This window comes from Brachionichthys hirsutus, unplaced genomic scaffold (genome assembly GCF_040956055.1).
Source record: "Brachionichthys hirsutus isolate HB-005 unplaced genomic scaffold, CSIRO-AGI_Bhir_v1 contig_1061, whole genome shotgun sequence".
Lineage (NCBI taxonomy): Eukaryota > Metazoa > Chordata > Actinopteri > Lophiiformes > Brachionichthyidae > Brachionichthys > Brachionichthys hirsutus.
In genome coordinates this window covers 18710-45306 of record NW_027180458.1, presented here as the reverse complement: position 1 = coordinate 45306, position 26597 = coordinate 18710, and the positions used below count along the sequence as shown (strand labels likewise).

The window sequence follows — 26597 nt, the reverse complement described above, 5'->3', positions numbered from 1 at the left end:
ATAGAGAATGCCCACATCACTGAAACTCCAGTCCACGTTTTCCCTTTGACCGCGCTAATTGTCGGTCCCTGCAGCATGTTTGAAGCACACAGAGCAGAATAGAAGAGCTTTAGGAGAAGAACGTGAATGGATGGATGAAGAATGGATATAAGAAAGTTTATAAAGAAAGTAAGTTTATCACTGCTGGTGGTAACATTTAAGCCCTGTGCCACGCCCACAGTCTCCCTGAATCAGAGACAGAGACCTGCAGAACCTGCAGAACCTGGAGGAACCTGCAGGTTCACGCACTGAATAGAGCTCAGACACAGTGAAAAGAGAGTTACTTTTCCCTTGCGTGGATCGGATGGCTGGCGAGCTTGAGTTTAGATTCTGCAGTAGATGCAGAGCTACTAAAAGGCATCCAGCATGCAGGCCTAAATGTGAGAACTTCTTGAGTAGTAGTTTCCCTCTCTGAAGGTTCTACCCAAGTCGCCCTAACGGTGCCCGTAAGCAGCTGCTCATGTGAAAGGTCCTTTAGTGCACAGCGTCGGTTGCACTGCGTTGGTTGCATTCCTGGCTGCGTCAAACAAGCCAGAAAAGACTTCACAGTCTTGCAGTCATTGAAAAAGACGAGCTTCAGAATCACAACAGAGCGATCGACTCTTAGACACAAACGGCGTTCTTTGATGCTTCCATCCACCGAGTAACTTGTAATTTTAGCCATTTTGTTTCTTGTTAATGCTGTAAACATCATGTTACTGTCTAAAACTGTTTGTTGTTGTGCTGTATTAAAAAACAGACAGAAATAATCATAATGTATAATTTATCAGCCCTTGTTAGCCATTTGAGGTTTTGTGCTCGTACGCTACATTTGCTCACATCCTGTAGATGTCCTGGGGGCTAAGCCCCCCCTGTCCTGAAAACCTAGTGACGCCCCTGGTATCGGCATAACGTAAACAGTGACATCATCAGTTTGCCTGAATGGTAGATCCACTTACAGCACTTTTTACACCTTCTCAGGGCCCAAAGCACTTTTCAAATCCTCACATTCACGCACACACATTCACACTCGTTGACAACTGCTCCCATGCACGCCGCTGCCTGTCCCACTGGGAACAATTTGGGGTTCAGTGCCTTGCCGAGAGATATTCGGGGACTCGAACCACTAACCGATCGGACACCTATCAGACCTATCAGATAGGTCAGCTCTACCAACTGAGCCACAGCTGCCATATCCCGATATTTCCTATGTAAGCCATCCATCTTTGCTTAGCTTAGCAGAAAGTCTGGAAACGGGGTTGAACGGAATGCCTGGCTCTGTCTAATGAAAACACAGGTTTGGATTGGCACAATTAATAAATACATGTTCAGTAACCATGAGGTTGCATGCAGCAGAAAGTGTCTTTCCTCAGCCAAGCAGTCATCGTTCACATGCTCCTATATGTTAAAATGAAAGATTGTCAAACACCATTGCTGAAGTCAAAGTCACAGTGAAGTCAAGTGAAGTCACAGCTCAGCTGTGCCCGACCATAAATTATCACATTCTATAGTAGGAGGCAGGTCATCCCCCCCAACCCAACTTTCCTACACTGATTGTTCTGAGGGTTTGTCATGCTTGTAGATTTTCAGGGTAGATCCTAGAAAGCCCAGAGGAGGTTAAACATAGTATTTATATTATTAAATATTGGTACTTCAGGGCTGTGAAACATGACACAGTTTTTTGGAAACAACTCAAGTAAAATACTTTAGCATAACCAAATACAATTACAATAAAAACTGACAAGTTCATGCTGATTGTGATTATAGAGAAACACTGAAATAAGATTATATGAGTGAATAAATGAATTTTGGTTGATTTTAGAGTGCAAAAATATATTGTTTAGAATGTATGACTGTATTTGATTTTTAAAGTTAAACAAGACTGTGGAATAAAAAAATAAAAACAATTCTTTGAAGTCTCAAAATATATGAACAAAAAGTAATAAAAAATAATACAATATTTTAGTTACTCTGTTTTGGTTACCTATAAATGATGGGGCTGGGCCAACTGTCCAGCCTTTCAGCTCTTGGAAGTGGATTCTTTTTTTAAGTTACTTCCCAGCAGCTGACACTGTGACACAGTGTGTGTGCTGCACAGGGCGTTACCCTGGATCTCACACCAGGTCCACCATGGCAACATTATGGAACCTCCATGAAGGGACCTATCTGAATATGAAGGCTTCATACGAAGCAAGGGTCAGATGTTTGCACAGTGACCGATGAGCAGGGTGGGGTGGAGTTAATCTGCTGTTCCAAAGCCATTCACTGAGACATGTGGGTCAAATATGCATTAGTATACCAGTTCCTTCACTGAAAATAAAGTAGTATGAAGTAGTACAGCTGATTTGTTGTGGAATACTTTAGATTAACATTCATATGTACATTTGTATTGTAACATGATGACAGTAATTTTAGACACTCTTCTGCTGAACCACATCACATAAAGACAGCCATGAAAATTTGCTTCTGACTGCAGCTGCAACCCTAACCCAAAAGAATCTAGCAGGAAAGTCAAATCTGAGGCATTTCAGAGCCGTGAACCTGTGCGGTGAGCCGACATTTGACTAAAGATAAAAATTAAAATATATATATCTGTAGTGTCTCCAAGACTGTGTTTCCAAGACTTTATGTTTTAAAGTCAAAGCTGTAATGTTGTTGTAAATGAATAACTTATATATATGGAATAGTCATAATGGTCTGCATTAGGCACCTTTATCTATATCAGCTAGTTTAAAAGCTACATGTCTCCCTGATAGTGTCAAGTTTTATCTAACAAAAGATAGACGTAAACTCGGGGTGGGATATGGACACATGAGAACCAAGTTCACAATCAAGTATGAGTTGTTTTTTATTGCCTGTGCATCATGCAGTCTCTTCCATCCATTTTATAAGTTACTGGAAAGAATGTCAAGACAAGTTTTTATTTCAGTCAGTAGTTGCATCACTATTGCAACTTAGTTTCAGAATCCCATTGCACATGCTTAAACCTTATGTGTTTATTTAAATACTCTGTGTTGTTTTTTTGCTCATCTGAAAAAGGATTTTTATCATATGTAAAAAAGGTTTTATTATTTGAGCGCTTCATAGTTGCCGAATGAACTGGAGAGGAAGTTGGGTGCAGTTGAATCTGGCGCCATCTAGTGTTAAGAACAAACAGTCGAGTTATCAGGAATATCTTTCCTTTTCCATGCCAAATCAATCACTGAGTAAAGACTGTCCGTGTATAAAAATGCAGCTGAAGTATGGTGTGTGTCATTCACTACCACCACTGCACGTGATGCTGTGTTTGTATCTGCTGTCATAGCAACGCCACTCAACTTCCCTTTCTTCCACATTTGTTTAAGTCTTTGAAAACTGCCATGCTTAAGAAAGTAGGTCTATATGAAAAGAACGACATACTTATATAAAACTGTTCTCCACACGGATTACATTACTAATATATTCACTCCATTCAAGCCGAAATGTGGTGATAATGTGAAATAATATTACAGAAAATGAATTTGCAGCTCCTATTCTCTGGTAATTAAACTAGCCATCATTTTTCAATCAAACATTAGTCCCCTAAAAATCGTAAAACCAGACACAGATTTAAATTCTAAGGGTGAGAATATATGAAAGGGAATTTGAAAGTGCTGACCAGACCAGCACAGACATATTTCTAAAAAATAAACAAAATCATCATTTCATGATTATGTTCATCTTATTTAGTGTTGAGAAGTCTTAAAGTAACACAATAAAATATGTTTAAATTGGTCATTCAGTAATGAATTGTTTTTACAAATTTACAATTGTCACATATCCATTGCCAATATTTAAACACCTTATGGATTAGACATATCATCGTAGTCACCTGCAGATGGAGGCACGTGCTTTAAAAAAAAAAATTGTCAATCAAAAGGCAGCTGTCTCAGTGGTCTCTCCGTGCACCTCGTCACGTTTGAATACACCAATTTTGAAATATTAACGTTTGACACAATCCCAGACATGGGGCTTTCCACACATGGTTCTCGAGCGCAACAATGAGCTATGTTAATATTCAGCTGCCATGGGTTTTCGAGGGGGTAGCTTAGACTGACTTAAAATGGGTTTGCAGCTTCATCATCAGATCTTAATCTGACAGCATTATCTACAGACAGGTGTGACAATAAATCCATGCACCATGTTTCTCGACTTTTCCTGAGCCACCCAGCTTGATCGGCCTGTATAGTTAAGTTATATTTAATAGCAGAATGTCACACAGGACAGGACACATTTAAAGCTGTATCCACTCCTTACTTTTCCTCCTCATGACAGAAACACAGCCAGGCAATCATTCGCGGCGTGTTTAGGCTGCTCCCAGTTGTATCAACATTCTTATCTGGGGTGTGACAGTCAGATCATTGCTGTAAATTCTTCCACTTTTACCCGGACTGGCTAATGTGTAAACGAGGGGGGTGAAAGGGAGGGATGAGGACAAAAGAGCAGGAGTAACCTGGTAGAGTCGGTCCTCCGGCGACTTTTCTATCCTCTGCAATTAAACGTATTGTTCAGGGTATATTCACATAAACCTTTGAATTTGCTTTACTATTCAGCTCATTCTAAAGCCATAATGACAGTCCGGGATTCTTTTGTCCCCTTTGATGCGTGTGTGTGTGTGTGTGAAGCACATATGTTTCTACAATCATTTAAACATGTGAAAGATTATTAATTATTATTAAAATTATGAGATAATTTGATTGTGATCTCTACATTCATTTTATGTAGCACGAAGTAAAAAGGGTGGTCCGTCTCGAATAGAATCAATTGTATGGTATTTCGTTTGGCAGCAAAGCAAAGAGTTCCCCGAATAGTTCTGCCTCTGATTACCTCTAATAAGCTAATAAAAACAAAGCTTGCATGCTGATGGTCAGCAGGTATAATGCTTACCACACTTATTGTATTTTACAGTGTAAACTTTAATTCATTTCCCAGTAAACACCAAGCAGCCATGGGTGACGGCGTGTCTTTTTTTTGCAGGTAATAAATGAAAATAGCTGCCAAATCCAAGTTGCGATAGCTTAGCATGGCTCATTGTAGCACCATCACACTGTTGCAGGGATCAGTAACGACAGAGGACAATTTAGCTGTCGCTTCTATCAAAAACCGCCAACCTTCAAAGGTGGAATTTGAAAAAGCAAAAATGCCTCCTTCTGATTCCACAAAAGTTCTTTTCCTGAGCGTTCCATCTGGTTTAGATGGAGCAGGCAGAGGGAGCGGCGTAATAAGCATGCTGAGACTTTAATGACAGGCCTCCTTTTGGGTGGAAAGTAGAAACATCTCATGACTAAGATGTTCCACTCCTCTGCCTCCTGGCCTGCTCCCATCTGGGTCTCCTTCTAGGGTTTCTCTTGTGTGGTAGAATCCAGCCACAGTAGCTCTTGGTGCGTATTTCAATTTACAGCATGTCACAGATCAGTTTCCATTTGCTACTGCTGCTACATCCTTTATTTTGTTAATGGAAAATGGAAAAACTGGAGTTGACCATTTTTTTTGGTCTCTTTCATTCAAATCTTGATCTGTTGCAGCGGTTTGAATGAATGTAATAATTCAAATGTTCAGGCTGTATGCATGATAACGCTTCATGGAGTCCTGCTTGTAATCTCTACACTGTTGAAGATATGGTTCTGCTTCTCTTTCTTTTAATTGCCCGGCCAGGCACCACTCCTGAATTCCTCGGCTTGCCTAGACATTGTGAGGAACTGCAAAGGTGTGGCTGCAAACGTGGCTCAAAACATGTCAAAGCGCAAACCCATGCTGACACATTAACGCTGACAAATCAAGCGGCGATCATGTTCATACAGGTGATATTCAATATGCAGCACTGTAGAAGGAAAAAAAAAAGAATTCTTTGCCTGATAAGATCTGATCATATCAGTCAAATTATCTGGGTGGGAAGAATGGGATCATTCCGAGCATCAGTCAAGAAGATGGAAAAACTGAATAAATGTAGGATTAAAGCACCAATATTTCACTTTTTAAAATAAATGTATTTCATAAGCATACCATGTACTTATGCTCAGTGTATTTTCCCAGCTAGTCTCACTTATTCCAGCACCTAGTATCTAATTTGAGCTAATATTAGGTCATTCCTTTTTCAACATTGAGTTATGTTTGAGTCCATTTCCCTCTTACTGCTGTTTCATTGTAGAATTAGTCGGTTTTCATCCTTTGAACTTGCTGACACTGATGTCACCATCAAGATCAATGTGAACAGGATCGCTGTTGTGGATATTTGGCTCATGAAACTGCCAGAAATTCCAGTCTGTGCAATTTGGATTTAATGAAATGTCCACAAAGAACACCCAGACTATTAATCCTTTTAACTATTTGCATGCCTGCAGCTATCTGAAAACATCCGTCGGTGAACAGGAGAGGATAGATTTGGTGCGCTCCAGTTTGTCTGGTCGTAATTCCACACAGCAGGAAATTGCTGACACATACTTGGGCTGGAACTTAATGAGGACTATGGATGAAGAGCCAAAGAAAGGTGCTCCAGCTGCATTAAAGCAAGCATCAAGTGAAAAGCCTAAGATTTTACAGAATCAGATGCAGAAGCTGATCTAGGGGCTTCTCTCTCATATATATATATATATCAGGGTGTGGTCATTCATCATTACTTCCTGGAATCTGTAGCAGTCCTCGTTCCCGTCTCTTCTGGGAAACTCTGACTCAATGATTAACCATGGGAGGTGTGTTTGTGGGAACCTGTACCTGGGTGTGTTACTGGGACAACTGAACCTTGTTTCTTTTATATGTATAAATCTCTGTTAATCCTGGTTATCATTTCTTACAGTATAAAATATCAGCACAGGCATTTTTTTTGTTATACCCACTGTTTCGTCTTGCGTAAATGAAGTGATTTAGTGATAGTGTGTGCAGGTTGCCACACCCCGGCTTTAATCACTCCGTCTCCCCCGCCTCATTGAAATACGGCACCCTGCGAGAGGAAGGGGTGTGTTCAGAGAACCTTCCCATCATGCCCTGCACACACTAGTGCCACAGAATACACATTTGTGCATCGCACGTGAGGACAGGCCCAGACTTTGTAGCCCACAGGCACTATTTGCTATGAAAGGAATATAGTGAGCGGGAGAAAAGGGGTAAAGGGAGAAGAAAAAAATAACAGAAGGGTAGAGCAGAGGGAGGGAGGAGGTTGAGAGTCGAGGCGAGGGAGAGGATTTGTATAGGTTTGTCAAGCGCCAAGTGGATTCTGTCTGAGGGACTGTAATCTGGAGGGACAGATAAAAATCAAGAGACGAAGAAGTCGCCATCAAGGGGGAACCCGACAATGACATTTCGTCATTAGGATTATTATTCTGTGTTCTTACACACGGTTACCATGACTTCTCAGCAGCAGAGATACAGGAATTTCTCCTCTGACGGCATGGGCAGAGAGAGGATGTCCTCAGAAGAAGGCTATTACCAAGGGAGGCTGAAGGCCACGGATGGCAGGAAAGGTACATGCATGACAGGAGATAATGGAAAATAGCTCAATTGCAATCTGAATTCTTAGGTGGCTTTCATGTCTGTAAGAGCTAGAAGATTACGAAAGAAGGTGGCATCATATTCAGTGTTTTCATAGCTACATACAAATTTACCTATGTTTTAAAAAGACAAAAAAAAGCATTCAGTAATTCTGATTGGACCATGATGGCCAGTGTTTCTCCACTTGTGACTAAAGGGTGCATCCTCCCCTCTTTAAATGCATCATCTGATTCCTTCATATCGGTCAGCCAAGCCCATTCACAGTGTTTGTTGTGCAGCATGCATGCATTTGGGGGCTTGTTCCTCAGATATATGGGTTCTACTATGGGTTCTACGGGCCTTTAAGTGAAATCTTTCACATTGTCATTCCATAGATGAATTGAGAAAATAACTAGCCATTGTAAAAACATTCTGTAGATCGGCTGGACCGGTTTAATTATCTGATTAAGGTGTTATCAGGCGATTATGTTTTTCTTGTCTTTATCCACAAAGTGCTATTGCTGTTGTATACATTTCGTGTAGTACAGATGATAACACAATTAAAAATGATATCAACTGAATACCTTCGATCTGCACTTGATGATCGGACGTAATGTAGTTACGATACGTGCAGATACTGACTTTGTATCGTTGCTCTGAACTCTTCCTTGAAACCTGTATTTAGTCTGTTGACAGTTGATGCATTACGTTCACTTAGCCCTTATACACTCGCGTAATGAAACCTGTACGATGAGTTCACACAGCAGGTTAAAAGAGAATGCACTAATGAGGTAAAAAGATGCAATAATGAGGTAACAAAATGCAGCCCGTGTGTGTGTGTGTGTGTGTGTATGTCTTCATTCACATCACCACTTTGGGTACAGATATGTTTGCCCTGTTTACAGGAGGAAAAAACACTGAGGCCAAATGGTAAAACTCAGCAATCCATTGGCTCAAATGATAACTAAGGAGCTTAAAGGCTTCTAAATGAAGTTTTCAAGAAAATGGAGCTGCAGAACATTTTCAGAGCGTGCTGCCGACTCTCTTCCAAGAAGACAAACGTGTCCTCTGGGCAACTATTTTTTTGTTTTGACACTAGATCTCAGGCCTCTGCTTTTCATTGCTGGGTGTGTGTCGCTACACACTAGAAAGATAGTCGATTCCCTGAGAGCTGGTAACACTGACGGCCCTATGATGCTGTCTGAAGTTCAACCTGGTCTAAGGTGAATCGGAATAATTGCCGTGTCAGTCACCAAAGGTGAGATCCGCAGTGAAGGCATGAAGTGGCGCAGATAAAAGAAATGGCTGACTTCAGTTTTCAATTTACCAACTGACAGTCTGTCATATTTAAACTGTTCAGTGAATGGCAGCCTTTAAATCAAAAATGGTCTTACATCAGAGAACTGGGATTCTCTGATGTGTCCATAATAAACAGTACAGCGACACACCTTGTTTTTTTTTTGTTTTTTTTATCTGAACTTCAATGGATGCACATCATTGAGTAGCTATGTGTGGGGGGGGTTGTTGGCTTAGAGGGTGTGTTCCTAACCAAGGTCTTGTTCGTTCTTGTTGGACGTTTGCAATCCCTGCTATAGTTTTGTCATGTCTTCCATTAAGCTTGCAGAGTATCTTCACACTGCAAGAAGAAAATAATCCCTTTTTACGCGCACAGCTGGCAGTGTTGTCATGGAGACGCATGCAACCTTGCAATAACAAGGCTTCTCCTGCAGCGGTGGAGCAGCTGGCTTAGCGCTGTCTGATTCCGATTTTCAGTTTGTCCACCCACCGATAAATCTCTTGGTCTTTTAAATGAAACGAGTCTGGTATCTGCGATTTCCTCTTTTGTTTCCTCTTGTGTACGTCAAGCTTTGCTGTTGATTGGGAATGTTTTCAAGACTTTGTATTGATAGAGTTGTGATTTCCTTTTACTTACTGTGTGTGTTTGGCACTTACCTGTCATTGGCTTTACTTTTTGCAGATGAACGAGATCGAGTACAGAAAAAGACCTTCACAAAATGGGTGAACAAGCACTTGATAAAGGTAAGGATGTGTTCTCTGTCATGCTCTAAACACACAACCCAGTTCATTTGTGCATGCCTACGCCGTTTTCACAGACAGTGAATGCACTCGTTAACAAATGTCTCTGTGAACTTTCTTGCATAACAACATTGTCTGGATTTCAGAGGATAGAATCCCTTGTTTGTGGTCCAGATATCAAAATCAGTTGGGAATCACACTGATTGGCCACAGGGAGCTTTTTGAAGTGTTTGATAGTTGTAAAAAAATAAAAAACAAAAAGCAGCGGTTGAGAGTTTATTGTTATCAACCATATTAGAACTGTAGAATCTACAGTGTAGATGCTAACAGTTTGACTGGGCATGACTATTTTTGTGAGATTAACGTAATTCTCCGTGATGACCGATTACCAAAATAAAAGTAATGGCTTTAATGTCTTTACAATGACAAAAATGTCAGCATAAACATTACACTTCCTCTTTTCTTATTGATTTTATTGCGGTAGGAATCAAATATCATCATCATCTTCATCATTAGCCTACGTTTAGTGGCAGGCGATCATTGTGTGAAATGTGATCCTTTTCTTTTAAATAAGCATTGTTGGCATCCGACCCCCTGCTCATTTGAAGACACATTAGCTGGTCAATATTGTCTCACGTCCGGTCTCTGACAGGTCCATCCTGTCATCAGCTCAACGCCTGTGTAAACCGTCCTTCAGCACCCGTCGCCATTCTCGGCCGCCTCACTTTCTATTCTCAAACTGCAGCCTAAAAAACCATCAATGCATCATCACATGTTCATTGAGATAAACAAGGTCAGGGTTGAGATGGAGCTGCCCGGACCCCCCCCCCCCCTATAACTCAACACTCCACCTAAAGGGTGGTAAAAACATTTCTGCCTGTGCCACTTTTTCCAGGTCACTCCCATCAGTAGCGCTGCATTTACGGCCTTATAATATTAAGTGCTTCCACATTATTCACTCCACACAGGGGCATTCGCTTTTTGTTTTTTTAAAACCAATGGAACAAGAAGGGGAAAAAAATCTGCACCAAGAGTGTGTTTTCCTTTCCCTAAATACGCAATGCCAATATATTCTATGCCATGGTTCAGTCACTCCCTCCTGTTTCGCTTGAGTGCACGCCGTAAATGTTGGAAGGTGAGTCACAGACATCTGGACTCACTTAGCTCCTTCTGAAAAGGCAAGTTCTCATCTCGGCATGGAGCCACGGCGGTTCAAGCCCCACGGGAACCCGTGTCACACAGACTAAGTACGTTCATCCCAAGCAAACGCTGAAAGGCTTTCATTGATTCATACAAAGTGCATTCACCTCGATGCTGTTGCCATGGTACTTGCACAAGAATGCCCCTGTTGGAAAATATTGTTTATTATCCAAAACTGCATAATGTGAATGAGTTTCTCATTGAGAAGTTCTCTGTCAAAGCCTTAGCATTAACAGGATTGTTGCATAGGGAGAACGTTCAATCAGTGACCATAAAACCAACCATAGACCTAAATACAATTTAAAGAGGACTCCTCTTCTGGATGACAATTAATATGTAACCAGATGTTCAAAAAGACAAACTAAGATATTGACATCATCTGCTTCGCTCATGTTAAATTGATTTAATGGTTCACTTGACAAGGGAAAACTATAGGTTAGGTGCCGCCCTGAAAAGCTCCAAATGACCGGAGAGCAGCTTCCTGTGTTCACTAAATCTTTTCACATTGAGTCAGAGTGGAATGTTGGGCCAGCTGCTGGTCTAAAATCAGTTTCCTAGTTCGGTCCGACAAACTACACTTGATTAGATTAAAAAGTATAATAACTGCAGTTTGTAGTCAGATTATCTATCGGCTCAGGAGACGGTAACCTTGGAAAGAATTGCACAAGATGACCTAAACTTTACGTGCAAACCAAGGTATGTTAAGTGTTCAGTTTCCAGACAGTGTTGCGGTCATGAGAGCGAACCAGGAAGAGGATATGCAAGCCATGTGTGCTAATGCTTTTCATCTTGAAAAGGTTACACAGCAACTGTCTGCTTCGGAGAGGCCAATCTGTCATGTGTGGCACCCACCTGTCAGCATGGCTGAGCAGGGCCTCAGAGCCCAAAGCCTCCTCTTCACGATGTAAATGAGGAGTGGCGATGGATGCCTATTGAAATTGACTACTAGATGATGACGAGCCTCATTGTTTGAATGAAGGACATGATACCAGGGATGTAGATGATTGTTCATGGTCCATCATGCAAGTTTATCTCTCTTAAAACGAATAGACTGTAAACCCCAGTGGTAGCGGTGTGTTACTACACTCAGATCTATACTGTGCGTGAGTCATGACTGTGCAGGCAAGCGGCATCAGCCACTGTCTTAACTTGCAAGGATAATAATCGTTCATTCCGTTTCAGGGCTGAGGCGCCTTCCACCCAGCCAAGCTCACTCTGATAATGGATGCTCACATTACATTTTGTTATACAGCTGAATAAATTAATGGACCGCTTCTCGTTTCATCTTTCTGTCTCTCATGCTCCATATTCATTATTAAAAATAAATGAAATCCTTTCCATCTCCATAATGAATGTTAATTGATTTCTGCTCTTATCTTTGTCTCTGTTCTTTGTTTCAATTTGCTCCATGTCTCCATCGCTTGTCTTTCATCCGTCTTCACCCAGCATCGGAGGGGGGAGGTAGGTACGAGCATGTTGGAGCAGCGTGGCAGGGAATGAGTGTCTACTTGGCATGGAGACGGACCTCTTCCTCATATTTGCTGTTTTGATCCATAACATCTTCCCTCACTCACTTGATTCTCTGTCTTTCACATCAATTGTATGGACAACGAATGGAGTTTAAACTTTTCTATTTTATTCTATTGACTGCGGTTCCCAACCTCATGATTCCGCATTGATTCTCTCCAGACCCCCCCGGGGGCCCCTAGAGCAGACTTTGATAAGTGAATTAATGCACCCTGTCACCAGTGCACCCAGTTTCTTTTCTCAAACTGATATATTTTGATATGTAATCCCATCTATCACTTGTCAAAGGAACATCTGTGGCTGGTATTTTCAGGAGTCAGGCTGGGCTGCTCGTGGCTACACATTCCTGGCGTGTGTAGATTTGCACTAGTGAAGAAAATGTTCTGACTGCTCAAGAAATCTAATACACAGTTGGCTGAAAGTTTTTAGTGTTGTTATGTGTGCTTTGTGAAAAAGAAATTCAGTCAGCAACAGCTTTTCTTTCCAGCGACAGAAACAGCTTCGTTAATTCAGGCTTCTGCTTCACTTGTGTCAGGATTGGTTATTAGTGTTGTGACATGCGCCTTTCCTTTGTGTCTGCAGTCGCAGCATCATGTGACAGACCTGTATGAAGACCTTCGAGATGGACACAACCTGATCTCTCTGTTGGAGGTCCTCTCTGGGGACACACTGGTGAGTACGACCATGGTGTAAATATTGCATGTCGTAAATCAACATGGAATGTCATCCCTGATGCAACAAATTCCAACCAAACAATAGAACCTAAGTTGAAGTTGAACTAGTTGGCAATCTAATTTTTTCATGTGTTATACTTTATTGGAATTGAGCATCTCGAGTCCCTTTATTCCCTGTGTATCATAGATTGTCGGGTTGAATACACCAGAATCACTCTAAAGGGTTAGGGGTTAGGTTGCAGCAGTGTTGTTTCTTCACATCTTGTAGTCCAGAGCCTTAGAGAAGCTTTTTTGCTGCTGAATGCCTCCATAGTCTTTAAACATTAACCTTGGCCTTTCTTTGTGAGTGTGTGTGTGTGTGCATGTGTGTGTGTGCACGTTGATCCTATCTGATCTATGGTTCTTCTGCTTTTCCTGCTACTCTTTCCCATCTTCTTCACCTCCTCTTTGGCTTCCTCTAACCTTCCTCTGTGTGTTCTGATCTTTGGCATCTGACTTCCGCCTCCTCTCTTTGCACTGCTCTTGTTGGGCCTAGCCAAGGGAGAGAGACATGGTCAGGAGCGTTCGGTTGGTGAGTGGGCTGGTAACTTACCTATCTTACTTTCTACACATTCCCAGTGATGTGGCTGTGCGTGTGGATTAACTGTTGTTGTGGTTGTTGTAACGTTAATTTTCACTCGTTGGCGGCTTGCTTAGTTTAAATACTGCAGAAACTAAGCCAAAAATATATTCATGTACCAGCAGGCGCTGCTGAATGGCTGCGGGACCCAATTATTAGTGTTGCAGCTTTGTACCACTGGCATTACTTTGTTTTGCAGAGCACCAAAATGCTTTAGAAAAATATGTTTCAGGATGTCTAATCCACTCCATCGTCTTATTTTTTCCTGATTTGTCTTTTGAATTCCAAATTTCAATCTAATGCTATCGCAACACAAGTTTATCTGAGCATGAAGCAACAAAACCAAGTTGTCTCATCGGTACTCTGAAGAATGGTTTATAGACAGATTATTTTGTCCCATGTCTGGGACAGAGATAAATTACAATATAAAAAATATACAGTTTAAATCTCGCAAGACAGAAATGTATTCAAAAAATGCATTTATTAATTTTGATGAATGTCTTTCTTCCCCTTTACATTAATTTCTTCATCATGCCCGACTGAATCCTTTACCGGGAGTATGATTACAATCTCTGAGTGCAAATTTGTTTTGCCCCCTCCTCAGCCCAGAGAGAAAGGCCGCATGCGATTCCATAAGCTGCAAAACGTACAAATTGCGCTGGACTTCCTCAGACACAGACAGGTATGACATAAGCATTTTACTTTGAAAGTTTACATCCTGAAAAGATTGATCAAACCAGGTCTTGAGATAACCTTGGTGTGTCCGTTTGGTTGTCTCAGGTCAAGCTGGTCAACATAAGAAATGATGACATAGCAGATGGGAACCCCAAGCTGACCCTGGGGTTAATATGGACCATTATCCTCCACTTCCAGGTCTCCTCCTCAGTCAGTGTTGTGTTTCATTATTATTATCGCTCCATACTTCATCTCTGGGATCTGCTGGCTGGTGTTTCCCTTCTCCCTGGAATCAATCACAATGGATTCAGCTCTTGCAAAACACCTTACTATCTAATCGAAATATGATTAATGATTGTATGATAGTTAACATAATTAAACTCTGAAGTTCAGGTAAGATAATATAAAAATAATCATACGTGTATGAATAAAGTGGAAATACACGTTGTGACTCATCCTGAAAGTCCCCAAATGAAACGTTATCTGGATTCTGTGGTGCCATTTCCTCTGACTAGGGCAGGCAGAAACGCTCCTGCTTCCTGTCAGCCAAGTTAGAAACAATTCCACTTCACGCGGCGGATAATGGAAATATAAAACATCAAAACAAAGTAGCTCATCTGTTGCATATTAATATTAAGTAAAAAAAAAACATGTTATCTGATCTTGGATATGATATTAACACTTCCTTAAAATCGGTTTCCAGCATTTCTATTCAAATTTGATCTTTTGGTTTCCACTATTGATCATTTCCTACGGATATCTAATTATTGACACATTCTAACCAAGATCATCTTCCCTAATGTTCCATTTTCATTGCATTGCCTCAGATCTCAGATATCCAGGTCAACGGCCAGTCGGAGGACATGACCGCCAAGGAGAAGCTGCTTCTCTGGTCACAGAGGATGACGGATGGCTACCAGAACATCCGCTGCGATAACTTCTCCACGAGCTGGAGAGACGGCAAGCTATTCAACGCCGTCATACACAAGCACTAGTGAGTAGATGACTTCTTATTAAGTCTTATGATTGTAGACTCCAAACAGTTACTGCACATGAAACTCATCTCAAGGAACGTTACAGATTAAATAAACAAAATTACCAGTTATGTTTTATTATGCTGAACATGCTTTATAACTGTATAGTGGCAGTTAAATATTGTAATTCTTTTTTAAGCTTTGCTGATGCAATCTTTCCTACCTTTTATTATGTCCCCCAGTCCCAGACTCATTGACATGGGTAGAGTGTACCACCAGACCAACCAGGAGAACCTGGAGCAGGCCTTTGGGGTGGCAGAGAAAGACCTGGGAGTGACACGCCTACTGGACCCCGAAGGTACAACGGGGAGCATTTAATCCGTTGTAGTCAGACATTAATATCGATCGACTTTATTGAATGTTTTTCGATGCAGTATTTCCATGTTCTTCTTCTCGCGCTTGGCTAATAACCTTTTTTTTTTTTTGTCTGCTTTCAGATGTTGATGTCCCACACCCTGATGAGAAGTCCATCATCACTTATGTCTCATCTTTGTATGATGCAATGCCACGCACCGATGCACATGATGGCTTGAGAGCTAACGTGAGTGGAGACACACAGGTGGTGAAGACTAACTGCATTGTCACACAGCATAAGCGTTAGAGCCAGGCCATTTTCATGATGAGACTGTAACTAGACTCATAGGTGAATTCTACTCTGGCAGTAAATGGGAACTCTACCCACCACTGTCTCCCTTCTCCCATTACATCCATCTGCAATCTCAAGCCTACCCTTTCACCTTGTTCGCTCACACAAGACCTGGATTGTTGAGTTTAATTGAGTTTCGTGTTTTGTGTGAGTGATCGAACGCGGCAACGCTGACGAAGAAGCGTCCACTTGTTTTTCAAACTCACAACTCCGTTTTCCTGCCGTGTTGGCTGCAGGACCTGGAGCTGCGCTGGCAGGAGTACTACGAGCGGGTGACTCTCCTGCTCCAGTGGATCCGCCACCATGTCACGATCTTCGAGGAGAGGAAGTTCCCCGCCAGCTACGAGGAGGTCGAGGTGAGAGGAGTTCTGCTATTAGATTATTATGCGTCCATCCGAGAGTCTTTGTCTTTGTTTAGGTGTGTTTGCAGTGGCTGTACTGCAAACACCCCTTAGGTATTAGAAATACATAATTAACTCATCGTATGCCAATGTTGTCTAAAGACGGGTTTTTTTATAACCCAAATGTTTACTGCCAACCCTGACATTAAAATCTGTCTCTCTTTCTTCGACGCATTCCTACACGTCCGGTTGACTTTGTTTGTGTTCCGTATGTTTCCACTAGATTTCAATATTTGAGATGTCTAACAACAAAATGACGACTATGCATGTTTGTGTATTTATTCGATATAGCTTCTTTGGCGCCAGTTCCTAAAGTTCAAAGAAACGGAGCTTCCAGTGAAAGAATCTGAGAAGAACCGGACCGAGCACATCTACCAGTCATTTGAGGCAAGCCTGCCCCCAACGTTTCACTCTTTTGTTTCCATTATACTCTGTTTTACTGACGGATGATGATGACGGATGCATTCTTCTCCCACCTGCTCACAGAGCGCTGTGCATGCTGGTCAGGTGAAGGTCCCTCCAGGCTACCATCCCATTGATGTGGAGAAAGAATGGGGTCGACTCCATGTGGCCATCCTGGAAAGGGAACGGCTGCTGAGGATAGAGTTTGAGAGGTTAGGAATATTGATAAATATTCAACAATATATTTATTATATATTTATGATTCAAATTACCTATTCACTGTGGACCTATGTAATCACATCCTGCTTCTATGAAAAACTTGCAGCACGAGCTTGTTTCAACAAGAAGCAAATGGAGACTGTCCTAAAAGTTTGGCATAGCATATTGACAATGAAGTTATTTTCTTCTTAAATGAACAAGAAAGGGCATCAAATGATGCTGAACCACAGAATCACAGATTTGAACTGCAAACTTGATGCATATTTTTCCAGCATTCCATAAAACGTGACCATTTATCGTATGTTGGTGAATCTCTATTTTCCGTTTTTAGTACTTTTTATTAGCTTTTGTCACAATGTATTTTGAAAAATTATGCAATGGAAATGCACTATGTATTTAGAGGAGTGTTTCGTCCTGCCCGAAAAAATGGGTGGCTTTATGTCACAAGATGGCTCAGCCACGTTGGCACTGACGGCCTCGCTAATAGTTCTGAGATGTGAACGACTGAATGAGCAGACAAGGAGGCCTTTGTCAGAAAATATTTGTGATTTGCACCTCGTTCCTCACTGCTATGCGGCAGCGGTTTCCTAGGATGCATTGTGAGGGTGAGACAAACACCCCGTCTCGTAGCTGCCACTGAGGAATAGCATTTGTGAGTGATCCTAACAAATTGGGCGTATTTGCTGAAATGCAGTTGGTTGTAAATTATGATCTCTGGTGTTTGCTGTTCCAGATTAAATTTGGTTGTCTAACACTGGTTGTTCCAAATGTCAGGCAGGGAGTGCGAGGCTTGGAAAATGTAGAACAATCAGTACCACAGGGATGATTTTCTGTATTGTTTGCTCTTAATTCTTCTTTTATTATTTGATCTTATTCAGACTTGAGAGGCTCCAGAGGATAGTCAATAAGGTTCAGATGGAGTCTGGGACTTGTGACGACCAACTGGGCAACCTGGAGACCTTGCTTCAGACCGTGAGTCCCATTAGAAACACTGCAATCTTAATTGTATTCCGAAAGACAGAATAATGGGCATAATGCAGGAAATGGTCAAAAATCACTTGTTCGGTATTGTGGAATATTTGTTTTATTGTCAACGATTTAAAAAAATTGAGTTCATTTTCATGCATCAGTAGTCATACGATGAATGTACAAACCTCTGCTATTAAGTAAACAACTCATAAGCAGCAATCTCAAGAGTCATTAAGTAAATATTAAAAAATTATGACAAAATGTGTTTTATTAATATGAATGTTATCTACCAGATATGTTGATTAAAAGATGCAGGGAACTAAATTACTATACTATAAGAATAAAAATTGCATACAATCACTATAAGAATAAAAATTGCATAGAACTCTAACAGTGACTGACGTTATGTACGTTGTCACTGTGGAGCACGAATGCAGACAAGGTAAAAAAGAATAGAAAATATATATATATATATATATATATATATATTTTTGTCTCAAGTCTTCTGTTTTCCCCATTTGAAATGGGAAAAATGATTCCGTTTCTCGGTTTCCAACCCTTCAGGACATCCGTCTGCTGAATGCAGGGAAACCAGCGCAGCACACAGCGGAGGTGGAAAGGGAGCTCGACAAAGCTGACGGCATGATCCGCCTGCTCTTCAATGATGTGCAGATACTAAAGGATGGGCGCCACCCTCAGGCTGAGCAGATGTACCGCAGGTGGGTGCCTTTTTAAGTCGGCATAAGGCATCCCGCACTGACAAAGGTCTTCAGAGGAGTCTTAACTGTCGATTGCCGCTCTCCTGTCCTCAGGGTTTACCGTCTCCACGAGCGTCTAGTGAACTTGCGCAGCGATTACAACCTTCGTCTGAAGTCTGCTGTAAGCAGTGCCCGAGCTCCCATTACACAGACCTCCCAGCAGGCCGCCACGAAGGTGCGACCCCAGTTAGACGACGTAACCCTTCGCTATGTCCAAGACCTTTTGGCCTGGGTGGAGGAGAACCAGCATCGCATTGACGAAGGCCAGTGGGGCGCTGATCTTCCCTCTGTGGAGTCCCAGCTGGGCAGCCACAGAGGCCTGCACCAGACCGTGGAGGACTTCCGAGCCAAGATTGAACGGGCCAGGGCTGATGAGGTAGTAAACCCCTGGAAAGCATCACATACCCGCTGCTGTTGTGATGCTGTTTGTGAACGTACTGTAACTACCATCCCTTTTTTGTCATATTCTTCAGGCTCAGCTATCTCCTGTAGGCAAGGGTTCTTATCGAGAATACCTGGGCAAACTGGACCTCCAATATGGCAAACTACTGGTAAATATTTTCATGTTTCAAACATGTTTCTGTGTTGCTATTTCTTATCTGCAATTCATGTGTAGGATTTTAATTATGGGTATATTAGAGCTTATTTTTAACCAGCTTTTGGTATTTTTTTAATGTTTTTAGAACTCTTCCAAGTCCCGCCTGAGGAACTTGGAATCACTTCACGCCTTTGTCAGTGCGGCCACTAAAGAGCTAATGTGGTTGAATGACAAAGAGGAGGAGGAGGTCAACTTTGACTGGAGTGACCGAAACACCAACATGGCAGCCAAGAAAGACAACTACTCAGTGAGTCTTAGAAGTGAATCGAGACCTCATATTTGTCAAATAATCCTTCTAGGTATTGTAAAACATGCTTCGATAAAAAAAGAAAAAAAGAAATATCAATGTTTAGTTTTTTTCTCCCACTAATTATTTGGATATGTTCAGGGTCTCATGCGAGAGCTGGAGATGAGGGAGAAGAAGGTCAATGATATCCAGGCAATGGGAGACAAATTTGTCAAAGATGGACATCCTGGAAAGAAGACGGCTGAGGTGATGATTCTCATGAACAGCAAGGGCCACGTAGAGACGGAAGCTAGAGAGTAAGACATCGTCTAGTCTACTGTAATGTCTTCTTTACCTCTTGCAGTCCTTCACAGCTGCTCTGCAGACTCAGTGGAGCTGGATTCTCCAGCTTTGCTGCTGTATTGAGGCTCATCTTAAAGAAAACACAGCCTACTACCAGGTATGGAAGAGTGATTATTGGTGAAAGTCAATTTCTTGGAAGTCCTGTGAGGATATTACGAGCATCCGTCGGGCAATGAAGCAAACGCTCGCTCGTTTTTACTTGCAGTTCTTTTCTGACGTGAAAGAAGCTCAGGACAAGATGAAAAAAATGCAAGAGAGCATGAAAAAGAAATACAGCTGCGATCACACCACTACAGCCACACGCCTGGAGGATCTGCTGCAGGATGCTGTGGTGAGTCAGTCGGCTGAGATTCCCAGTCATCAAGCATCTCAGTGTTGAATAAACTGACCTTGTAGGAAAAGATTGAAGACGTTTCACAGCTCATCCAAAATGCTTCTTCAGTTCTGTGTAATAAATTGTATGAAAATTTACAATCAAAAGCAAAGCCCCCCCCCCCCCCCCCCATATCTTATATTTAATGTGTGTGGTCAATCGGGATGATCATCCTCATATTTTTTATCTGTTGGTCACCAGGAGGAGAGAGAGCAGCTGAATGAATTTAAGACTCTTGTGACGGGCCTGAACAAGAGAGCCAAGTCCATCATCCAGCTGAAGCCACGTAACCCTGCGGCCCCCCTGAAAGGCAAACTGCCCATTCAAGCTGTCTGTGATTTCAAGCAGCAGGAGGTTAGAACTATCAACGCTTTCCTGCCCAAGCTGATGTGCGGTCATTCAGCGGGAAGCCTTTTGAGCATTTGTCAATCCTGATTGGTGATTTCAGATCACAGTCCATAAAGGAGACGAGTGTGCACTCCTCAACAACGCTCAGCCTGTCAAGTGGAAGGTTCTGGACCACTCCGGACAGGAGGCGATGGTGCCCTCTGTCTGCTACTTGATACCTCCAGTCAACAAGGAGGCCATGGACAGTGTGTCCAGGTGATCATCAAACCGAGCTGATTGAGTCGCCGTATAGCATGTGAAGACCACGTCTATGAAATGTAGTCAACTACGCAGCCTCACTCTCCGTTAAAAAACCCCCCGCTGATCCTAGCAATTCTAAATGAAAGACACCAACTTGGGACCTCAGGAGTAAAACATTGCAATATCTCTGACACATTACCAAATGCACAGTCGTGTACGAGTCATAATCCACGGGGTGCAGTGTGTTTCTTAATTCCCTGTCCTATTTCAGTCTGGATGCAGGTCATCAACAGATGGTGTCTATGTGGCAGAGGCTCCATGTAGACATGAAGAGCTTGCTGTCATGGCAGTACCTGATGAAGGACCTGACACAGATACGCACTTGGAACATCACCTTGGTGAGTAACACCACTTTTAATGTACGTGTGTGGTATATATATTTTTTTTTACCTCGGCCAATGGTCCTTGCTACCTCTGCCGAGGCGCTTATCTGTTTGAGGTTTTTTATTTAGATTTCCAGACATGGGTCTTCAAACCACGGAAGAGTAGATTCGTTTTTATAGGCAGATTAAAATAGGAACATCAATTCTGGTTCACTTTTTTCATAAATATTTGATTACAAATAGCAATAAGATGCACTGAGATGAAATTGTAGAACTGTCTTGACCTTCGAAAGTTACTAATATAGACCATGATAAAACTTCCATTAATAATTATTATGATTTATTTTATTTAATGATCTATAAAGATACCGCTATGATTTAAAATTTCATAATATGGTCAAACTATTATGTCACTATTTCACGAATATCTTTACAGTTGAGAATGAAATGTGATTACTGTTAGTAAGTAAGCAAAGGAATGTTTTTGTCATGATCAATTCAATTCATGTGGGGGGTCCAAGAATTAAACCCGACTTCAAATATATCACAACATCAAAATGAAGCCTTCTGTCGCTTCAGCATAGGAAGTGGATTTCCACTGTGTTCCTGCCCCTAATCCTTTCCCACCTTCTCTCCATCCTGTGCAGTTAAAGAGCATGAAACCAGAGGAGTACAGACTGATGATGAGGAACCTGGAGCTTCACTATCAGGACTACATGCGGGACAGCCAGGACTCGCAGCTCTTTGACCCTGACGACCGTATGCAGGTTGAGGACGAGTACAAAAAGACAACGCAGCATTTTGATACCCTGCTTTGCTCAATGGAGAAAGGTATCTTCTCTTTCTGTTTTTGTTTTTAAAAGCGATAATTTCTCTTCTGATAGTTCATGGATGTTCAGAGGGGCTTATTCACAAATTATCGAGCTGCTTGGCGGCGCGTAAATGTCATTCACCTCTCAGGACTAAGGGTGGTTAAGCTCAAAGGTGTGTCAAGTCAAAGCTACAGCTCACCAAGCTGGTGTGTGTGTCTACATGCATAGAAGCCTTGGGTTAGATGTCATAACCAATCACGTGTAGCTCGAGTTCTGAATGAAAGCATGTCGTTTCGGTTCCCAAGTTGTTTTTTGGCAGCTCAAAGTAGAAGCCCGTATTTCGTAGGTTAAACAGGATGTTGCTGTGTTTCGTATCGTCGGTTCTCCTAATAGCTTGGTAACTACTACTAGGAAGGAACACGTGCTGCAGTATGCGGCGTGCGCTGCGGCTGCAGTGTGTGTTGAGCTGTGTGTGTATTAGTGGCTCAGCAAATACATGGACGATTTTACAAAACAGTATTCAGAAGGTGTGAAAAGGCTTTGTGGACATTGCTGTAGTTACACATTCACGGTTCAACCTTTCTGCACGTCTCCGTTTTTGTCTGACAAAATGATGCGTTCTTCCGACAGGTCAGCAGGATGAGACTCTGTGTAAGAATTACATCTCTGAGCTCAAAGACCTCCGTCTGCGTATCGAGGACTGTGAAGCTGGAACTGTGGCTCGCATACGCAAACCTGTGCAGAAAGAGCCTCTGAGAGAATGTGTTCAGAAGGCGGCGGAGCAGAAGGTATCGTATTTAGATTAAGTCAGTCACGTTGAAACAGAAAGGATATAAAAATAAAAAATCCTCTACCATATAAACATTAACACACCAATAAGGGACTGCAACCTTTTGTGTTGTGTTTCTCCACATGTGAATTAGCTGAAATACACTTTATATAAATTTTCTTCTCATCCGTTCGGCTTGCAAAAAAGAAGCTCTCATGTTGCCGGTGTAAGTTTAAGGGGCTTCATGGTGACTCGTGCGTATTGTGCCCTTGACTGGTCTTTGGGTAAGACTCAAGAACCGAACATCTTAAGAAAGGCAAAACATGCATAACATCACTCTTTGCAGCCATCAAAACCCGAGAGGCCAGATATGAATAAAAAAAATTAATAATGACATATTTGTGGACTGGAGAAAGAAACAAAAAAGTTTGATACTGTGATTGGTGGAGAGAAGAATAGAAATATCGTTCTCTCTGTTTTCCCTTTGTTCTCCACTGGGCATAATAGAAAATCAAATTTCAACAATGTCTCTTTTCGTACTTTGCAGTCCACTTCTTACTCTTTACATGCTATTATCAATTCTTTTTCTGTACAGAAAGTCCAGGTGGCTCTTGAGGGTCTGAAGAAGGATCTTAATAAGGTGTCGGTTAAAACACAAGCGGTCTTGGCTTCCCCTCAGCCGTCGGCCTCGGCTCCCGTCCTGAACTCAGAGCTTGATCTCACTGTTCAGAAGATGGACCACACCCACACGCTTTCATCCATTTACCTTGAAAAGTGAGTCCGTATCCGCTTAAGCTTGGGATCAATTTGAGTATAAGCTGTTTCCTCATACCCCGCCATGCCTTGCTGCTGTTTGATACAGGCTGAAGACTGTGGAGATGGTCATCCGTAACACACAAGGAGCCGAGGGAGTTCTCAAGCGGTACGAGGACTGCCTGCGGGAGGATTATACTGTGCCCAGTGATGTCAGGGAAGTAGAGGCTTACAGAAACAAACTCAAGGTAAATGCCACTAACCCACATTCATTTTCTTTCTTCATGTCCATTCTCAGTCATCTTCAAACATCAGACGTTCTCCAGTTCTCCGCCATAACCTTTATTGAAACTGCATATAGAGTATAAATACAGCATGAAAGACGTCTCTGTCCCCTGTTCCGACTACGGTACTGTTTGAAGCACCAAATTGGTAGATTGTTTCCTTAATACTCGGAACTTGCATGTTCCAAACAGTTCCAAACTCTTAAAAAAAAAAAAAAAAGCTGATTGTGACAGGACTCCAAGCCGGACAGAATAACTTTGTTCTTTGTTTCACAGAGTTGTAAGCTAAATTTGGACCGCTGATCGACGGACCAAATAGGAAGATTCTCGTAAATAGTATTAGCTTGAATTGTTATAAAAAATAACAAATATGTCAGATCTGATGCCTTACAGGTTTATAAACTTAAAAATGAGCAGCACATTTGCATCCTTTGGTGGCAGGGTTTGAAGGTTGGCATGGTTACCTGAGTTATGGATGGAACAACCAAGCGACCAAGGATGGAATCTCGAGGCGCAAATACATATAAACAAATGCACCAACTTAATTGCCAAACAAGAAATGCTGCCTTTCAGTATTTCAGGCTCGTCTAAGTATGACTTTATTTATTTAAGCCTTGTTTCCTCGCTGCTTGCATGAACTCTGCAGAAAATGCGAGCCGAGGCTGAAGGGGAACAGCCTGTGTTTGACTCGTTGGAAGAAGAGCTGAAGAAGGCCACGACAGTCAGTGACAGGATGTCGCGTGTGCACAGCGAGCGGGATGCGGAGCTGGACCACTACCGGCAGCTCCTGTCGGGTCTCCAGGATCGCTGGAGGGCTGTGTTCACGCAGATCGACCTTCGTCAGAGGGAGCTGGAGCAGCTCGGCCGCCACCAGGGCTATTATCGCGAGAGCTACGACTGGCTGATCCGCTGGATTGCCGATGCCAAAGAGAGGCAGGAGAAGATCCAGGCTGTGCACATCGCTGACAGCAAAACTCTGAAAGAGCAACTGGCAAAGGAAAAGGTATATTTACTCTTCTCAGTACTCAACAACGTTCTCTGAATTAAACTTGTGAGCTCATCTCGTTTCCCCATTTCAAAATAGGACCTGCTGGAGGAGATTGAGAATAATAAAGACAACATTGATGAGTGCCAAAAGTATGCAAAAGCATACATTGATACTATCAAGGTGAGCATTTATACACAAGTATACAATGAGGATAACAATCTGTTATTTTTCGCAGTGTAGGCAAAGATCCTGCTGCCAAAATAAAACATGGAGCTTGGTTTTTCTTTTTTCTCCTTCAATTAGGACTATGAGCTCCAGTTGGTGGCCTACAGAGCTCAAGTGGAGCCTCTTGCTTCTCCCTTGAAGAAAACCAAACTCGACTCGGCTTCTGACAACATCATTCAGGAGGTGCGTTCCTTATAAATCATATCGATTAAAGTTTTCTAGCAAAGAATGAATGTTTGGATAAATATTACGCAACTTCACCCGACGCTCATTCCACTTTGATCACGTTTGCTCACGTTTGCTCACTGATTGTCTCTCCCTGCTTCAGTACGTCACGCTGAGGACCCGATACAGCGAGCTGATGACTCTTACCAGTCAGTACATTAAGTTCATCACTGACTCGCAGCGCCGGCTGGAGGAGGAGGAGGTGCGTGAGAACTGGCTAAGAATCCCAAAACAAAACTATACTCTAACATTAAGCTAACCAACCCAAGATAATCAACCAATCAGCAAACAAAATAACCCACACATGGTGCCATACACACACATTACAGTAGGTTGATTGGTTACACATTGAAACATTGCCATTCTGTAGCTGTTGGCTTGAGAAGTAACAATGGATAAGTAAAACAAGGAACAGAGTTAATCAATGCCATGATTAGGAATGACTATCGCATGGGTTTTGAGTGTCTTTACATTCAAATGAATGAATAACGTTTGCCAATGTCAGTCTGAAACCAAATTGTTTAAGCTACTCATCTATTGTTTGTGCCATCATGCATTCACAATGAGGGGTTCTTTCTTTCACTACAATTTTGTTTCTTCCTTTCTTGTTCCCATGGAGCTTTGTTTTCTGGGGCTAAAATCATTGTCGGAGGCTCTCAGGTTCGGGTTCAGTTTCAAGTTTGGTTATTTTCTGACCCTGATGTTTTGTCTCTTTGCCTTTCTTAACTGCTTGCCGGTGCTTTACCACGATCAATGTTTGAGCATTAAAGAGGTAAATCTTTCAGTGTTTGGAGCAGTTGTGTACGGCAGATGCTCCATTTCCTAAAATGTGTCTGTCTCTCTCTCTCAAACTCGGTTTCCGTGGCATATAATATTTTCTTGGCTTCATTATGTTCTTTTTATAGCATTATAGTAACTATCCATACGAGGTGTTGTTTTTTAGGCTTACTCTATGGTGTTTCTTACACTTCTGGAGTCAATGTTGGTGACATTATCTGTTATCTTCAACTTTTCATTCCCTTCTGTGGAATTAGTGATTTGAAGAACCCCTGTGCATGGGAATAAATAGAACCTAGTTGGATGGTGTGAACAACACTCTAACACAAAACATTTCGTTTTCAGGAAGCAATTAATTGCAACTGTTTTTGGTCATTTGCAAACATTGCCATAAAAACAGATGTAACATTTTCTATCAGCAACCATTCAACGGACTCCTACCTTAAACAGTTGCCTGTTGGACACATTTTATTACATTTATCAATATTTTTTTTAAATAATTTCAGTTTGTATTGAATACATTCTATTACATACATGAAAATAATAACATTCATGTGTGATTAATTTTAAAA

General features: G+C 41.9%; 1 protein-coding gene across 1 annotated transcript in view; it reads left to right on the top strand.

Annotated features, from left to right (window-relative positions):
- Nucleotides 1-7121: 7121 nt before the first annotated feature.
- The window catches only part of LOC137915050 (plectin-like), a 35259-nt gene continuing 15783 nt past the window's right edge, over nt 7122-26597 (top strand). Inside the window, exons 1-30 of the mRNA XM_068758533.1 lie at nt 7122-7493; nt 9479-9540; nt 12847-12936; nt 14162-14239; nt 14338-14430; nt 15060-15226; nt 15449-15564; nt 15704-15807; nt 16149-16268; nt 16605-16700; nt 16800-16927; nt 17813-17906; nt 18468-18622; nt 18716-19037; nt 19135-19212; nt 19345-19506; nt 19648-19752; nt 19850-19945; nt 20054-20179; nt 20423-20575; nt 20670-20824; nt 21081-21207; nt 21840-22023; nt 22635-22792; nt 23369-23547; nt 23636-23774; nt 24457-24813; nt 24895-24978; nt 25102-25206; nt 25352-25450. Coding sequence (XP_068614634.1) covers nt 7376-7493; nt 9479-9540; nt 12847-12936; nt 14162-14239; nt 14338-14430; nt 15060-15226; nt 15449-15564; nt 15704-15807; nt 16149-16268; nt 16605-16700; nt 16800-16927; nt 17813-17906; nt 18468-18622; nt 18716-19037; nt 19135-19212; nt 19345-19506; nt 19648-19752; nt 19850-19945; nt 20054-20179; nt 20423-20575; nt 20670-20824; nt 21081-21207; nt 21840-22023; nt 22635-22792; nt 23369-23547; nt 23636-23774; nt 24457-24813; nt 24895-24978; nt 25102-25206; nt 25352-25450 — 4050 coding nt within the window. The 5' untranslated portion in view covers nt 7122-7375. The remainder of the gene's footprint in view (nt 7494-9478; nt 9541-12846; nt 12937-14161; nt 14240-14337; nt 14431-15059; nt 15227-15448; nt 15565-15703; nt 15808-16148; nt 16269-16604; nt 16701-16799; nt 16928-17812; nt 17907-18467; nt 18623-18715; nt 19038-19134; nt 19213-19344; nt 19507-19647; nt 19753-19849; nt 19946-20053; nt 20180-20422; nt 20576-20669; nt 20825-21080; nt 21208-21839; nt 22024-22634; nt 22793-23368; nt 23548-23635; nt 23775-24456; nt 24814-24894; nt 24979-25101; nt 25207-25351; nt 25451-26597) is intronic.